General features: G+C 40.7%; 1 protein-coding gene across 4 annotated transcripts in view; it reads left to right on the top strand.

The window, feature by feature from the left end:
- Positions 1 to 18,539, top strand: part of GRIA1 (glutamate ionotropic receptor AMPA type subunit 1) — a 270,354-nt gene that overhangs the window by 182,821 nt on the left and 68,994 nt on the right. For all 4 annotated transcript variants that reach the window (XR_004985576.2, XM_036423636.2, XM_036423635.2 and 1 more), the window contains exons 9-11: positions 1,205 to 1,315; positions 1,993 to 2,199; positions 8,332 to 8,702. Coding sequence is in view for 3 of the 4 variants with exons in the window: in XM_036423636.2 (XP_036279529.1) it covers positions 1,205 to 1,315; positions 1,993 to 2,199; positions 8,332 to 8,702 (689 nt within the window). In the remaining variant the exon portion in view is untranslated. The remainder of the gene's footprint in view (positions 1 to 1,204; positions 1,316 to 1,992; positions 2,200 to 8,331; positions 8,703 to 18,539) is intronic.

The raw sequence follows: 18,539 nt of genomic DNA, 5'->3' as shown, positions 1-18,539 counted from the left end.
CATCCACAGGAGCCTGCATCATCATGGAGAAATAGGAACTGACCTGCAAAGAGCTAGACCACAGGGCCAATGGGAATCTATATCAGGCATTCAGGTGTTGTCTGGAAGCTTATTAGTGCTGGGTAGGGCCTGGCCTTATTCTTAGCCCAGCATAAGTTCCCACACTAGGTTTCTGCTTCTCTGAGCTTCTTAGGCCCTGGCTCTCTGAACCACTCACCTATTACTTCTGGAGCCCCAAGTATGTGTGTGTCAAGTCTTCCAAAGTAGACTGAAGGAATTGTCAGAATAAGAACCATTTCATAGACTTCTTTGTATTTCTCTCAGCCCCACCATATAATATCAGAGCCTTGCACATAGTAGGAATCTGATAAATATTTTGTCAAATACCTTGGAAAATGAGTCAGTATAAATAACTTACTGATTTTTAAAAAATATTGTTACTTGATATTTTTAGGCATTGCTATATTCTCAGTGTTATAATAGTTTATCATTGGAAATAAGATAAATAAAGGATAAATTAGTCATCACCCAAGAGGTTGAATCTATATGAAAAAAAATAGTTAACCTAAAAAGAAAGTAAAAGGAATGCAATGCTTAATCATATGATCCCAACTACAATTCAGAATGGGCTCAGGCAGAGAAGGGTTAATAGGCGTAGGGAACAGAGGTGTTTGGCCTTGTGAACAACACAGGATTATTGTTGTAACCATTGTTGAAAGAAATACAGGGAATTAAGCCCTGGCTTATACTGTACAAAACAGTTTAGCTGTGCAAACACTTAAACCCTAACCTCTCGAAGAGGGAAGTTTCCAAGCTTAGCCTATCATGGTGAGGGTTTTCATGGAGGTGAGGCTGGAAGAACCTAAACAGCATCTAGAATCTTACTTTTATTTACCAACTAGAGAACCGGAGCATGAAATTCATGAAAGAGTAGGTCTTCGCAGCCCCAGCTGCTTTGCGGTCCTGTGGCCCTGCGGCCCCACCCCCCACCCACTGGTGATTCTGGAAGGTCTTTCTGGAAGGTCATTCTGCTGTCCAGTCTAATGAGCATATTAGCTCTTTATTACATAGGATACTTTAGAGTCTGGTGTGTCCATTACTGCATGGTGTAACATAGAGCTCTTTACTTTCCTGTCTGTTATCAGAGTATGCCAGTTCTAAAGATCCTGGCTCAACTTATGTCACCACCTGCTCTCATTAACAGATTGGTTACTGGAATGAAGATGACAAGTTTGTCCCTGCAGCCACTGATGCTCAAGCTGGGGGAGATAATTCAAGTGTCCAGAATAGGACATACATCGTCACTACAATCCTAGTGAGTACTCACTCCTTTATCACTCCTTTATCAAGGCTGTCCTATCCGGAATGCAAGCTACACCTGTACAAAGGATTTCCCCAGGAGTGCAAGCTGGTCATTATTGCCAAAACTATGTCATAGGTAGAAAGAGGGAGTGAATAAAAAATTTTCCTGGAAGTCAGAGATACATTTTTCACTCTGACTCTGCCATGATTTCACTTTATGCCCTTGGATAAGTCACTTAGCCTCCTTTGAGCCATAGTTCCCCCATAAATAAAACTTACTCAACTCCACCCTATCCTAGTAAAAGCCACTTTCAAAGAAAGTCTTCCGAGGTCCAGCTCCTACAGGGGATATAAGTAAAGCTGCAATTATTTTCAATGATTGATCTTGAGCCTAGTTAAGAGTCCACATCCCAATTACAGTGCCCCAAGAGGTACCTCCAAAAACTCTAAGAACTTTTGGAACATAATTTGAAAAGCTGTGTACCACATCTCAAAGGTGAAACATTCTTATTTTAACCATTTGTTTCCTTAACCCAAGAAGTTTTCTGATGGGGGAGCAGAAATGCGAGGAGTCGTTTTAGAAGCTAGAGAGACTTACCCAAAGTTAACCCTCCCCTGCTATTTGGAAATCTTCCCTAACCATCAGTGATTGCATAACCCACATTCTCCATCTCCCCATTTCTCCACCAGGAAGATCCTTATGTGATGCTCAAGAAGAATGCAAACCAGTTTGAGGGAAATGACCGCTATGAGGGCTACTGTGTGGAACTGGCAGCAGAGATTGCCAAGCATGTGGGCTACTCCTACCGTCTTGAGATTGTCAGCGATGGAAAATACGGAGCCCGTGACCCTGACACAAAGGCTTGGAATGGCATGGTGGGAGAGCTGGTCTATGGAGTAAGTTCCCCACAGGGTGGGAAATTTCAGAGCAGAGGTAAAAGATTTGGAAGGAAATAATTTGGTGGGTGGGTGGCCATACCACAGATGACTATTAGATTACATAATTTTGCATTTTGCATTGTTGCTGTTTAAAAGATGGGGAGTCCAAAATCCAGTGTAATAAGACATTCTTTGTTCAGGTTTCTGGTCCATGTTCCTGCAGTCAAACTCAACTCAATCTTGTGACCAGGATTTTTTTTTTTGTCACTTTATTTATGGCTCCTTCAATACAAAGTCATGTATGGCTCAAAGTCACTTATGGTTCCCTCAAGATAACTTTCTTCCCTGGTGTTAGATGAACTCAGATCTAACTTTTTCATCATTTGCCCCAATACTCCCTTTTCCTAAACCTTCCATTTCAGCCAAAGCACCTCAGAGTCACTATGTTCCCTACAGTGTTCTCTCCCATTCCACACCTCTAAAAGCTTACCCCTCCTCCAAAGCCTGTATCAAATATCACTTTTTTCCAAGGTTTCCTTTTTTTCTCCCCATAACAGATACAAACTCTCCTTCTTAACTATTACTGCCTTCTCCTGTAGAATTTAATTTCTGCTTCTGTTATAGCTGACACTGACTTGTATAACAGTTATCTGTGGATTAGGTCTACTTCATTTTTATATCTTTCATTAGAGACCCAATGCATGAAATTCATTCACTCGTGGGGGTAGGGGTCGGTCACTCAGCCCAGCCTGCACCCTCTCGCAGTCTGTGAGTCCTCAGGGGATGTCCAATTGCTGGCTTAAGTGGGCCTAAGCCAGCAGTTGGGCATCCTTAGTGCTGCAGCAGAGGTGGGAGAAGCTCCCGCCACCACTGCTGTGCTCACCAGCCATGAGCCGGGCTCAGGGCTTCTGGCTGGGTGGTGCTCCCCCTGTGGGAGCACACTGACCACTAGAGGCAGCTCCTGCTTTGAGCATCTGCCCCCTTGTGGTCAGTGTGCATCATAGCAACTGGTCATTCTGCATTTCAGTCAATTTGCATATTAGTCTTTTATTATACAGGATTATACTTAAAATAATGCCATGAACAATTTCCACAAAATGTTCCACAAATTTAAGCAGTTTAAAAAGCTACTGAATGTGAATTTTTTTAATATATTTTATTGATTTTGTACAGAGAGGAAGGGAGAGAGATAGAGAGTTAGAAACATCGATGAGAGAGAGTCATTGATCAGCTGCCTCTTGCACACCCCCTACTGGTGATATGCCCGCAACCAAGGTACATGCCCTTGACCGGAATTGAACCCAGGACCCTTCAGTCCCCAAGCCGACGCTCTATCCATTGAGCCAAACAGGTCTTTGCTGAATGTGAATTGTTTTTAAATATTTAGGGAATCATTGAGAAGTAAAAGATCTGACCCCTGTCACCAATGATGTTAACATTTTACAGTGTAGAAAAGACAATGAAAGAATAGTAAAAGATGGCTCAGTATCAACATTCAGGCAAGAGGCTCTCAAGAAGGATACAGAACTTGAAAAGAGGCTATATTCAAACAGAGAGAAAAGCAGCCCAGGAATTATAAAGTATAAACAATAAAATGGTGATGGAAATAAGGTATGAGAGAAGAGTGAGAAAACACTGGTGATTTTTGTAAGGGGCTTGGATGAGAAGTAGTCAGGGATAGAGTAAGAAATGACAAGGGGAAGAGTGTGGATTGATTCTGTGGGCACTGAGAGATTATGAAGATACTTTAGTTGAATAACAAACGTCGATGTAAGAAGAAATGGAAGAATGCAGACTGGGTCTCTGACCTGAAGCATATGCTGAGTCCCAGGTTGATATTGAGTTCTGCTCAGGATAAAACTTTTAAAATCACTTACAAGCTTTTAAAATCTCATTGTCTCATATAAGGCAATAGGAGTCATGATGGCCATGAGAGCCATACAAAGGGAATTCAAAGAACAAAGAAACAGGAAAATGAAAGTCTTTCCCAGGAAGATTTTGAGATGACCTGGAGAGATAGTTAATGAATTGAAAGGTACTTCAACCCTTTCTTCTTCCTCTCCATGGCCTCTCAATTTGGGAAGCTCCATTGATGAAAGATAGAGACCTGAGTGGGTTAATACTGCATCTTGATGCTGGTTTCCATGGGAACTTCCACCAACCCTGTAAGGTCATCCCCATGGAAACTACTGTGAACTTTTCACCTTCACCAACATTCATCTTCATCTTCACCCCATCTTCCCTTAATAAAAGGCCTGTGATAGGGCAGAACAATGGTGTGATCATCCTGAGGGCAAGCTCCCACTGTAGCCAAGCAATTAGTGATGAGTCACTGGCTCATCAGTACAAAGCAGAATTACTTCTGGGTGCCTCAGCCACCAGCCTTCCCCAGCACTCCCCTCTACCTGGCCTGTCCTCTACCTAGTACAAACTGTTTTCTAAATACTCTGAGATGGGTCCAACTGCATTCTTTCCCTTTTCATTGGGCTTTTCTGTTCTGTTCCCTGAAAAAGAATAGAAGAATTTGGGGCAGTATCTCTCAGCCACAAAGAACCAGTGAGGTCAGAAAAAGATAAATTGCAAACCTCCAAATGTATTTTTAATACCTAAGTTTATCAGGGTCTCATCTTCCTTTCACTCTCTCTGGTTCTTATCAACTAACATAGCAATAATGTTTCATCAGGAAGCTAAATTAATGCATCTACGTTATTTCATGTACTTGTCAAAACAACCCTAGAAAGTGGATGTGATTATTTTCCACATTTTATAGATAAGGACACAAGGACCAGGAAGGTTGGGTAATTTGGTAAAGGACATATAACTAGTAAAGCCAACTTGGAACATACAGCAGGCTTGGCCTTTGTACCCCATGCTGAGATATACTACCTCAATAGAAATCACACCACCCAAGGTCTGGACTGTAAGGTGGTAAGAAGAGTCAGAGCCTCTGCATTCTCAAGTGCCTGAGTGGCAAATAAAGCTTCCTCTTCTTACATGGGCATGGCTCTGTGCCTGATTCACAGATCACTTTCTTGCCTGTCCTTTGAGAGAAGCAGTAAGGGGGTTAACTCTGCAGATAGACACCTGGGCTTGAGTTCCACCTCTGCCAACTTACTGACTACATGACTCCTGTAAGCCACTGAACTCCTCTGAAACACATGGAGAGTGAACCCTTCATCCCAGGGCTGGGGTGGGGAATACTCACCTCCGTATTGCCTGGCTCACAATAGTTCTCCATCCCTGACTGTTTTTCTTCCCTTTTTGCTTTTATTTATTGCGTCAAAGCTGTCTACTGTTTCTGCAGGATTGTTTTGACACCACATATTTTGTTTTGGGATATCCTAGGTCCGTGGTTCTCAAAGAGCTAGGGCTTGACCAGCAGCATCAGCATGCAAATTCTCAGGTCTCCCCCAGACTCACTGAATCTAGAAACTCTGCCTCCTGTATTTTTAAAAGCCCTCCAGGTGGTTCTGAAGCCTGCTCAAGTTTCAGAGCCACTGTCCTAAAATGTCAGATTAAGTAAATAATTTTAAGCACCTGCAAAAAGCTCACATTTCCCAGTACTCTTATATTTTAGAGTGAAACCTCAAAAAAAAAAAATAAACCATCAAATAGGTAAAACAAAAATTATGTTATATCTTTTTTTAATGAGGAAATTGATAGCAGAAAGGCAACTGTCTCACTGTGTCAGTGAGTTGCAGAGCAGAGCCACCAGGTCGACATCCTAGCCCAGATCTGCCGTTGGCCAGGCCTGTGGAGCTCCAGTAACACCCCAGCCTCTCAGTCAATGGGAAAGAAGCTCAAACACTGCTGCTTTACACAAACCACCTTCCCTCTCTGCACCTGAGTTTCTTATCTATAAAATGAAGTCAGTGAATTTAGCAACTCCTGCTATGTGTGTGTCCTACACACATAGGTCCCTATTGATGCCCACAGATCCACAGGCAATTAATTTTAGAAATGCTCTACTTCTTCCTCCTGGAAATTCTAGGTGCATGGTGGTTTTTTAAATGTTCTGGGAAGAGCTGCTCCAGAGTAATGTGTTTAAATTTGTATTTCCCCAACATTTATTTTCATTTTATACTTATTAGCATCTTCCCGGAAATAATGTCCCATGAAACAAATCTTGAAAATGATCAGTGAACTAAGATGATGTGGTTCTGTGATTATTCCAGTCCACAGTCCATTCCATTAACTCACACCAGGGGGCATCCAACAAATCCATTCAAATCCTCTTACCACTTTCAAAGCTGGTCGTCTTCCACCTCCCTTTGGGTAACTTGTGCTCAGTCCCTCATTTCCATTACTTTTCTCTCCCGTTCCTTTTCCATTAATTACAGGTTATAGAAGAAGGAATAGATATCTTCTCTTTTGTATAGACTTAGATGTGTTTGTAAAAATTATAAAGATGTATACAATGGGTGTTTAGAATAAGAAACCAAAATTATTATAAAATTCATACCTGACTCCACAGTGCTTTACGAGAAATTTCTTTCTATAAGTGAGAACATAAGTCATTCTGAAGCCAGACTTTTTATTCCACTTAAAGCATCTTAACAGTCCAATCCAATGAGAGTAACCAGAGGAAATCTCTATACCTTATCAGCCAGTGGCTGAGAAGGGTCCTTATCTCCTGGCATCTGTCAACGGCTTGACATCTGGATTGTTGCACAGCATCAATAGAGAAAGCTCTACATCTCAGACTTTCAAAAGTGAATGCTGTGCATCTGTCCACAGAACCTTTTGGGTTTCCAAGGTTACTTTATCTCATTGGGTTTTATTGCCCAGATGCCAAGGCTGCTGCCATTCGGGAGAGGTAGGAAAGGCAGAAGAGCAAGGCTAATGGGTCCATGTGCAAGATGCCTCAGGAGAAGCATTGCTTGAAATGCTCTGTTTATCTACATGCTAAATTTACATTTTAAAAAGTGAATTATTTGTGTATTTCTTAGCAGTCTTCCTGGGAAAAAATAGTAGTGGTAAGACTTTTCCTTCCCTTTGCCAGGCCTTTACTCACATAATTCCCTCCTCCTCAAATGTGTTCTGTGCCAGAATCCTACTCTGTCAAAATTCTACTCCTCCTTCAGTGCCAAATTTATATGTCACATCTTCTGTGCCAAATTTATATGTCACCTCCTTGGCAATAAAGCCCCTGGTCTCCCCAGCCAGAATTAACCCTCCCTGGTCTCCTGCAGCATTTTGTATTTCTTGGATAGAACATACCCAGTATATTTTGTAGACTGAAAGGTGTATATGTCTGTGTGTGTGTGTGTGTGTGTGTGTGTTTCTCCCACTAGTTTATAATTCCTTGAATGTAGGGACCATAGCCTGCTTACAGCTTACAGCCTAGGGCTTTCAAATTAATGTTTATTGAATTAAATTTTCTTCATCACCTTATTAGCCATGACTATCTTATTGCAGATAAAAGAAACCCAACTCAAACTTTACTAGGCAAACAGAAAGACTGGTTCATGTTCTCAGGGACAAATAGGAGAATATATTGGCACATGGTACCAGGGAGTCCAGCATGACCCCTGAATGCAGGGTAACTTATTTCATCATGAATCAGCTTCTGCATCTCTCACTCTGCCTCTCAGAGCTAATGCTCACTAAACTGACGTAGGTCCTATGCCATCCTTAAATGAGTCATTCTGGCTAGGGGATATGGTCAAACCCATGTTGTGTGCTTCACGATATAACTGCCTGATCAGCCACACGTGAACCAGAAAGACTGCAAATGGGGCAGGAGTGGTTCTTCTAGCACAGGAAGGAGGATTGGCTGCCAGACAGGGAAAACAATAGGTATCACAACATCCCCTTCTAGCAGGTTAGGAAGATGTCCTAACAATTAGAACTGTAAAATGATAGGATAACCTCTCCCGTAAGACATTGAGCTGATCATCCGTCAGAAATATTTTATAGAGAAAGGGAGGGGTTGGACTTCTAAGGTTCTTTCTAATGCATATCCTTTAAGACCCAAAAGAATATTCACAGTGAAGAAAGAATCAAAAGAACAGAGTGCTGCTAAGCTCAACTGCATTTTTTTTCTTTCTTTCTTCCTTTTTTTGTTTTTTGTTTTTGTTTTTGTTTTGTGTGTGTGTGTGTGTGTGTGTGTGTGTGTGTGTTATTTTTGTTTTGTTTTTCTTTTTTCAGAGAGCAGATGTGGCCGTGGCCCCTTTAACTATCACCTTGGTCCGGGAAGAAGTGATAGACTTCTCCAAGCCATTTATGAGTTTGGGGATCTCCATCATGATAAAAAAGCCACAGAAGTCCAAGCCGGGGGTTTTCTCCTTCCTCGATCCTTTGGCTTATGAAATTTGGATGTGCATTGTGTTTGCCTACATTGGAGTTAGTGTCGTCCTTTTCCTGGTCAGCCGCTTCAGCCCCTACGAATGGCACAGTGAAGAGTTTGAGGAAGGGCGAGACCAGACAACCAGTGATCAATCCAATGAGTTTGGAATATTCAACAGCTTGTGGTTCTCCTTGGGAGCCTTCATGCAGCAAGGATGTGACATCTCCCCCAGGTCAGTCAGCTCTTTTCAGCCTCTTTGCTCAGTGTTATATTTTTCTTGATAAAAGCAAAATGCTAAAAAATCAGGGGTTGGGAATTATTTGCAGACTTCATTGTACTCAGTGCTTCAACTATGCCTTACCATCAACCATCTGTTGCATGCTGTGGCTTATTTGGATGCATCCTGCCAGTTCTGTCTTTTATTTGGCTGATGTGCTCTGTCAAGATTAATAGGCATAATCACAAATGTGATGTTCTGTAGCTGAAAGGATGGGGGGAGGCAACATGGTACAACTAACATATATTGACCACCTACCATTTGCCAAGAAAGATTTTGAGTTCTCTATTTGCATTTATCTCATTGAATCCTCACAGAAGCATAAAGTGGGGCTCTCATGATTTCTCCTTTTGTGATTGAGGAATGCTGAATATCTTGCCAGGGTTAAACAGCTAGCAGTTAGGTGAGTTGGGATTCAGACCGCCATCCTGTACTTCTTCTGAATGGAGAAAGATCAATGGACTATATATGAGTGTGCACTAGCATGCTCTTTGTGACCCTAAGCAAGTCACCTGACTGTTGGTACCTTCATCTTTAAGAGAAAAGCTCTTTTTCTTGGTTCTGAGAAAGAGCTTGGAAATAATTTAGTTCTGATGGAAATGTAAAATTGTTTCTGGTGGTTCAAAAATGAGGGTGCTCAGGGCTGCCTCTTAATTTATGTCAAAAGTATTAGGGTGAGCATTATTAGTGAAGTTCCAGCCCAACACAAGGAATCAGAATAGCTCTATTTTTGGCTATTTTAAATATTGGACTTGTGAATAATATTTCTTTTGTAAAAGGTTTCTGAAACTAAGACAAAGGAAGAAGGAAGGGGAGAGAAATTTTAAAACCACCAATCTAGATCAATTCCCACATTTATTCTCCTCCAGGCTTTGTGTGTAATGTTTTTTCAAGTACATTCTAAAGTATTTGTGTCACAAATCTCCTCCAACTTACTGATAAATAAGCACTGACCATATTTCCTTTTACAGTGGTATAATGTCCATGAACTCTTTCTCCAGAAGGCAGCCCCTTATAGATTACCAAGTTCCTACAGTATGCAGGGGGGCATGGCTAAGAATTTGGTGACCGTGGGTAAATTTGTACACACTGTTTTTACGGGGGGATAGATATATAGATATATAGATATATATAGATATATAGATATAGATATATTAATAGATATAGATATAGATATATTAATAGATATAGATATAGATATATTAATAGATAGATAGATATAGATATAGATATAGATATAGATATAGATATAGAGATAGAGATAGAGATAGAGATAGAGATAGAGATAGAGATATAGATATAGATATAGATATAGATATAGATATAGATATATTCAATAGATATAGATATATAGATATAGATATAGATATAGATATAGATATAGATATAGATATAGATATAGATATAGATATAGATATAGATATAGATATCAAGGCCTCAAGAGCATGCACTGGAGACATCTGTACCATAGATACAATTATTTTGCATTTGAGTGTTGATAAGGACCAATATTCCTAAGTGGCAATGGAATAAAATCTTTCTAAGGAGCTTCCCGCAGGACTCACTTTGCCTGCTGTATAATTTAGATTGTCTCATTATTCACCATTATAATTTTGTTTTTCTTTAAATAAGAAGACAGCCGGGGGTGGGGGAGGGTGTGTGGGAGAGGAGGTGTGAGACTAGATACTTGGCCAATACTGGCAAACACATGGTGAAGAGTAGATAGAACCAAGCAGGGGAAGGGCTTACTTAAAAATAAACCAGGCCAGTGGATAAACAGTGAGAAGTAATGGTTTTTATGTATTTGGTATAATGTAGAGCCATCAAAACATGCCTGTGTCTCAGAAGACCCATGGGCTTGTTTTATCTCCATTATTCCTTCCTCGGTGGGCATCTTACCTCTTAATGGCACCTTTGTGGGCTGGCCTCAGACTCCTCACCATTCCTCCAGAGGTCTTAGATGGCGGCCAACAACTGAGTCCTCTGCCAAGCATGTTTTTTTTATGTTTTGATCTTCACAGAGTCTGGCAATGATTACCCAAAACTAAGTGGCCTCTTTAGCTGACCCACAGATTCCCCACTTTACTGCAGCCCCCATCTTTCTGTTTTCATTACTTACTCAGCTGGCCCCTGAAAGGGTACCTGAGTGTGTGACCTCTGCCTACAAGAGGACTTTGTTTCCTAGGAATGGGCAGAAGTGAAGATGGGACTGAACAGGAATGTACCCATCCTCCTTCCTCACAATCTTTAATACATCAACTACACCCTATGCCTGTTTTTTTCCACTGGTAAAATGGAAATAAGAGTTTCTACCTTAAGTATGGTTGTGAAGTTTAAGAGATTGATACAGATAGACCCTATAACACAGTATCCAGCCAGCACAATGGAAGCATATAAAACAGATGCTGCTTTTTATTATTTTATCCATTTTATATATTAGACCTCTGCTCAACTTCACTAGAAGACAGTTGCTTACATAGCTTTGAAAGCCACTGGACTTCTCCCTTCTGGGGAAGTCAAGGGTCAAAAGAAAAACAGCCAGCGGTTCCCTCCAGACCAGCAATGCCTGGATTTCTGAGGCTCTTCCTCACAGTAAATGAGAGAAAAGATTTGTCATTTTGGATTAAAGAGTCTGACAGACACAAGAATAAACCTAATAAACTAAGGAGTTTTATCTCCCTGAGGTTGACTCATTTTTATGGAGCCTACCCTGGCCACTTCCAGAGCTTAGGGGCCTGTAAAAAACCCCTCAGAGTCAGAACACACATCACAATATTTCTTGGAAATACATGCTAAAGAGAGATGGCACCTTGCTAGGGCCAGACAAAAGGATACTGTGACAGTGAATTGAGCCAGGGACCAAGCAGACAACTGCAAACACCAATGGAAGGTTATGTTTTATACACATTTCCTGATGAATTAAACAAGTTTCATGATATGCATAACACCACTTCAACACTTTGGGTGCTATGGTGGAAGGCATTTTTAAGGAACGTGTATATATCAAACACCCTTTCCAATGAGTTAATTCTTCTTGTTATTTACTGAAAGAATAGACCTTAAATCCTCCCGAATTTAAAATTTGGGAAACTAATTGCATCTGATTCATATGTACAACACTATCTTTTTTTAACCTCTTCAAAATTCATGTTAAGATCTATTGACCAATGCCAACAAAATGTGGCCAGATGTGATTGTCTGCACATCACAGAATAACCTGACGACAGTAATGTGAACAGATAGAGTTCTATTTCTCACATAAGAAAAGTGGTGATAGACAGTGGCTCTTACTTAACTCAGTGGCATCAGGGTCAGCTATTCTGTAACTCTTTTCTTTGTGTTTGTGAGATGGCAGCTCCCAGATCCTGTGTCCATATTTGAGCAGCAAGAAGGGAAAGAAGGGTTGCTAGCCATTTCTATCTCTTTGGATCAGGAAATAAAAGCATAACAGAATATCCCCTATCCCAAACAGACATCTTCCCCTATCAGAACAGTGGCCCATGATCACTTCTAATGGCAAAGGAGGTGAGGAGGCAAGAAGTTAGGTGTTCTAGCCTCTAGAGTAGGAGTGGGAATGGAGGTTGGAGAGTCAATCAGCAGAATTGTCTAAAGTACCTAAAGTCAGTGTTTTCTGTACCCGTGCCATGAATAGATAAAATAACCTGTAATTAGCACACTCAAGGACGGTGCCAACAGATGCTACTGAAATGCTTTAAAGACTCTTCCCTCCCCCTCATAAATTTTTATATGAAAATTGTGTTCTGTGTAACCTATTTTAACATTCAAAGTTAAAATTCACTGTAGTTGTGATCACCGATAAAAATGCCATCGATGAATTGACTTGTAGGCCTGCTTCTTGTGACCAAGATCTATTTTTAATACATATATCAGATTCCTTTTTTATATAGAGGAACATTTTAAGAAGGAATATATGAGAGACAAAAAATCATCACAGTCAAAATTTATCTTCAGCCCTGGTTGGTTTGGTTTAATGGATGGAGCGTCGGCCTGCAGAATAAAGGGTCCCGGGTTTGATTCCAGTCAGGGCCATGTGTCTTGGTTGTCGGCACATCTCTGGTGGGGGTGTGCAGGAGGCAGCTGATCGGTGTTTCTCTCTCATCGATGTTTCTAGCTCTCTATCCCTTTCCCTTCCTCTCTGTGAATAATCAATGAAATATGTTTTTTTTAAATGTGTCTTCAGTTCCCTCAACTTTCCTTTCTGGACATTTTCTTCTATTTGTGGCAGTGTCATCCATTTATTCTACAGACTTTAGTGATCATCTATGGCATGGAGTGCATGGTACCAGGTGCTAAGGATATGAACATACATTGATGAGGGAGCAAAAGGATGGGAGTCTTTGCTTCAAGGAACTGGCAGTACAGTGGTTATGAACAGACATTAAACAAGCAATTGGGAATGTATAAATTGTGATGTACTATGAATAAAATGAATCTCCTATAGCAATATATAATAAGGAAAGTGGGATTAAAGGGACTTACTTAGGATGTTCTGAGATGGTTTATAAGAGGAGCTGATAGGTAAGAGGGCACTAGGCTTATCAGAACTGAGAGACATAATAACCATGTGTAAAGGCCCTCAGGTGGAAAAGAGCTTAGAGCTTTCCACTAATGGTAACCAGTGTGCATGACTTGTAGTGAATGAAAAGAATTATGGTTTGAGATAACATTATAGAAATAGGTAAAGGCAAGATCACGTAGGGCCTCATGGCCATAGTACACATTTGGAGTTTTACTTTAAATACAATGAAAAGATATTGGAGAATTTTAAGCAAGGGAAGAATTGATTTACATGCTGAAATAGCACTCTGAGGAGCTATGATGAAAATGAATTAGAGCAGAGAATAGCTAAGAGTGGAAGCAGAGGGGCCAAGCAAGATACTTTCCTGGGCGTCCAGGGGAAATTATAGTGAAGAAAATTATTATATTTGTGTAGATGGATTTGTGGTCTACTTTAAACTAAAATGAATAGCACTTGCAGATGGATTGGATATATGAAGGTGAGGATAGGGAAGAGTCCATGGTAATTCCAAAAGGTAGAGAGCATTTGAAAAACATGGAACTATAGATCTAGAGACCTTTAGTGGATTATTAGGATGGATGGGATCACTAATATGATCTCGGTTATCCATCCCATATTACAGATGAGAAAACATACCCAAGAGGAAAGGGATCTTCTCTAAAGGTGATTGAAATAATAATTCTGGCCTCAATGCCCAGAGCAGAGCAGTATTGATCAAAGGTTTTATCGCCTGCAGTGAGCTAAAAGTGAGCCTCTTCAGCTGTTTATTTGCACAACTTCCACACCCCATTGGCTTTTCCATAGGGTCAGTACTTTCCTGAGTTGAGGTGACCTTAGTAAGGAGAATGAGAGGGATTTGGAAGGTCTTAGAGAAACAGAATAAAAATGGAAATTAGACTTCAAATTTCAGAACCCTCTTTTATACTTGATTTTAAATTGTATCAGAAAGTATGATAATTACTAGTATCTCCACTTAGTGAAGATAATTACTGTCAGTGAGAAGTCTCAAGCGGGGGAGTGATGGCAATTTTGAGATCTCTGCGAACCCTATACTACAAGCCTTCAGCTAATGGATTTGCGGAGGGCCCTGCAACTAACTGACTCACCATGGGAACAGTGTGGCCAATAAGCAGAGCCCAAACATACAACACTAGAATAGCCTGACCTTTGCATTCACACACAAATTCCATAGCAACCAAAAGCTTCAGCATTAACAGGTGAGGAGAAACCTATCTCTCTCTCCCCTCCCCCCATCTCTCCTTCCTTCCTTTTCAGAGATAGCCAAGCAAATCTCCTCCTCTTCCTTATCTTGACATGGCTTGAGTGGTACAGGAGAAATCGATGCTGAGAGTAAATACAGCGTGTCCCCCCAAAATCATATACCCTTTATAGCTGATAGCTCAATTAATGTTTCTTATCAGATTTAACCCATTGGAATTAATAATTATTCAAAGTGTGTATATATTTTTAGGGACACCCTGTATTCATAAAAGCAGCCTGAAATTATAAAGTATTTTGTCTATAGAAAACATAGCTTCATTTAGGATATAAATTCATTGTTGCAAGGAACAGTGTGACAAAGATTTGTGGAAAATAATGATGCAAGTAATCGGTGATAGATGCTTTTAGTCTTGGGACTAGGTATGGGAGTCAGAATCCCAGAGTCAGAATCTTGGATGTCTGTCAGACCGCAGGTTTCCAGGCCCTGCCCCAGATGTGCAGGTTTGGAAATGCTCAGTAGAAGAGAGGAATACACATGTTTCACAAGTCCTCTTCTTTCCCCAGGATAAATGGACATTAACATTTGAAAGTCACTGAACTAGGATGTTGTCTAGGGAAGTCAGTTTTAAGGTAGAGGAAGAAAGATCCACGAGTCAACCAGAAAGAGTGCCAACTAACAGCCATGAACACTAAACCCAGGTCTGCCTTGCCTGCATGGCCCTGTGGTATGGTACTTGCTAGGTGTGCAAGGCCCTGGGCATATAGGAGGTAACAGTGGCCATTGAAGGTGGAGGCCTTGCCAGTGATCCTGCCTCCTACCAGGAGGAGCTCACAAAGGGATTCACCAAAGAACATTCCCCTAGATATGTTACCCTAGACATTTCAAGAGATGCCAACACAGAGGGATTGTTACAGGGAAGGGGAGTCTGCCATCATGGCAGGTGTGATCCATGCATGGACATCCCTGAGGGACTCCAGCTCAATGCCTCCTTCCTTTACAACTTTAATCTTTTGCTACATGATACTGAGCCAGGCTCTGATCCTGAGCAGTCTTACAGACCATTCAAAAGCACAATAGCCCAAGTTTCAAAAGCACCAAAGGCCCCGTGGGAGTGTTAAAATGAATGCAGTGACAGGAGGATAAAGGCTTCTCAGGATACACACTGAAAAACATTCCCTGCATCTCAGCCAGCAGTTCTGGCCATCAGCAAGGGGGAAGTCAAATTGCTTGCTCTCTCTGGATTGCTCTGGAATTCTGAGATTTGAATAGAGTCATTGAAGGAGAGATATTTTCCCCTCTAAAATCACAATAGGCAAATTTTCAGAAAGTGTTTCAAAGAGTTGAAAGGAATGATTAGGACCATTTATTCACTCATCAAATGTTTACTTATGTGGCCAGCATGGTTCAAGGTGCTCTGGGAGACATCAATGAACAAAGCAGACAAAAATCCATGCCCTTCTAGAACTTACCTTCTAGTGAGAGGAGGCAAGCAATAAACAAAATGTAATTAACACCTCATCCCAATTTGATAAGTGAAGATTCTAGTTTATAGAGAGGGAAGGAACTTCGCAAAGCTCACATGGGTAATTAGTGTAAGTTCAGTAACAGAAGAATGGAGGTCAGCTGGAGGCTGTCATGAACTGGGACACCCATGTGTCAGCTCAAGAGGGCCACTCCCACTCAGTTCTAGACAGTCTTTGTCATGGGAACTCTGCACAGATGAAACAAAAGCCTGCTTAGATTCAGCTTGCTGGGCACTAATTGGAGGCCCCTGAAAGAATGCTTGAAACTATAAAACCACCACTGTATCTTTAATGCATTCAGACACACATGAAATCCTACATTTTTTTGTTAATTCTCTTCTTCCCTCTTCCCTCTGTTTTTGGTTCCAAATCTGATTGCTAACTTTTTCTTTTCTTTCACATGTTTTGGAAAGTCCAGGCCATGGATGGGGGCTGCACTGGAAGAAAATGGTCCCCATGTCTCTATGCCCAGAAAAGCCTGCCCATGGCTACATCTTGCTAGATCCCACATTTTCCTGGAAAGAACCCCTTGTTTCCTCTTAAACCCTCTCTGGAAATAAAGCATCTGAGATCAAGAGACCCAATAGTTCATCTGAAAAGAAGTACTAAAATCTATATAGGGAAAAATGAAAGCATAATTAATTAAATTATGGAGAATGTTTTAGGAGCCTGGTGGTTTTAAATATGAGTTAGGTACATCATCCAACTGTGACAAATGAATACTTGTACCCTAGCTATGTTTAAGGGAGATAATAGGTGAAATAAGCCCAACATACCTAGCAGGAAATGGTGTCAAGCACACAAACACAGATATTACACATCTGGGTAATGACAGTAACTGTGATTATCTAGTGGTTTAAGGAGGCACAGTAGTTGCTGGAAGTAGAATGAAGAGTCCTCTACCCAAAGGGGGAAACAGGTGCATCATTGTCACAGAGGGTGGGCCGAAGAGGTTAGAGGGGGAGCTTAGAATGAAGCTCAGTATCAGTCTACCAGTAGCCCTCTAGGTGAGTCACTTACTAAGTGTACCAGTTAATAATGCGGATTTTTTTTTTTCAGTAGATGGAGTTACACGTATGTTGATATATATGCGATTTGATATGTATGGTATTTTGTTGTATTGACAAAACAAGCTTCAAAACATCATATGTCAAATTTTCTGAAGTTAAGGACATCATAGATATTTACACTTAAAATGTTGAATTTCTTGCCAAAAAAGAGCATTTGCGGGACGTTTTAATTCATTACTTTATTTGGAAGAAAAGTGCTGCTGAATACTTTAGGAAGCTTATAGTGAACATGCTCCACCTCAAGATACTTGTAAATGCTGGTCTAAACACTTTTAAAGTGATGATTTCAATGTGAAAGACAAAGAATGTCCAGTTCAATCGAAAAAGTTTGAAGACCAACAATTACAAGCATTATTAAATGAAGATGCATTGAAAACTCAAAAACAACTTTCAGAAAGATTAACCGTTCCTCAACAAGCAATGGTAATGATTTTAAAGGAAGGAAAATGGTTGCCACATCAACTGAATGAAAGACAAATGGAAAACCAAAAAGTCATTAGTAAAATGTTGCTTCAACAGCAAGAAAGAAAATCTGTTTTGCATCGAATTGTGACTGGCTATGAAAGTGGATTTATTTTGAGAATCCCAAATGCACAAAATCATGGGTTGATCCAGGTCAACCATCAACATCGACTGCAAGGCCAAATCGCTTCCAAAAGTAGACAATGCTCTGCGTTTGATGTGATCAGGAAGGTGTGGTGTATTATGAGCTTTTAAAACCAGGTGAAACTGTTAATACTGACCACTATAGACATCAAAAAATCAATTTGAACCATGCTTTGATCGTGAAACCACCAGAATGTGCCAGAAGACACGGCAAAGTAATTTTGCTTCATGATGACACACCATCACACACTTTAAAACCAGTTAAAGACACATTAAAAGATCTTGCCTGGGAAGTATTAATCTACCAGCTGTATTCACCAGACCTTGCTCCTTCAGATTACCATTTGTTCAGCTGAGAGGTGACTGTGAGTATATGGTGGGTTCCACAGTCAGAGCCAACAGCTGGAGAGGGCATGTTTTTAACTATAGCACTTTAAGTATAAATGAGGTGGGGGTGGGAAGAAAATAAGTTTCACAAATGGCCTAAAAATTGTGGATATAAGAAACAGCTGGAATCTACACATTTATCTTTATAGAAAGGGATCCTATAGAAAAGGCTATGCCAATGTGACAAGGTGTATGTATAAAGATGTTCATTTCACTGTTGTTTCAAAAAGCTGAAAGTAGCCCACTGTCCATCAGTAGAAGTCCGATGAAAGAAGTGATAGTTCATCATCAATGAAACATAAAGTAGCTGCTAAGGGGGATGAACAGGATGCCTGTGCTGCTTTGTAAGAGCTTCGGGGTAACACAGCAGGGAAATAAAGAGTTCTGGTCCCAAAGACTAGGCTCTTTTCCCTGCACCATGCTGCCTCTCTGAAACATAGGGAA

This window comes from Pipistrellus kuhlii, unplaced genomic scaffold (assembly GCF_014108245.1).
Source record: "Pipistrellus kuhlii isolate mPipKuh1 unplaced genomic scaffold, mPipKuh1.p scaffold_m20_p_8, whole genome shotgun sequence".
Classification (NCBI taxonomy): Eukaryota; Metazoa; Chordata; class Mammalia; order Chiroptera; family Vespertilionidae; genus Pipistrellus; species Pipistrellus kuhlii.
The sequence above is the reverse complement of the archived record's forward strand: the minus strand, read 5'-3'. Positions and strand labels throughout refer to the sequence as shown.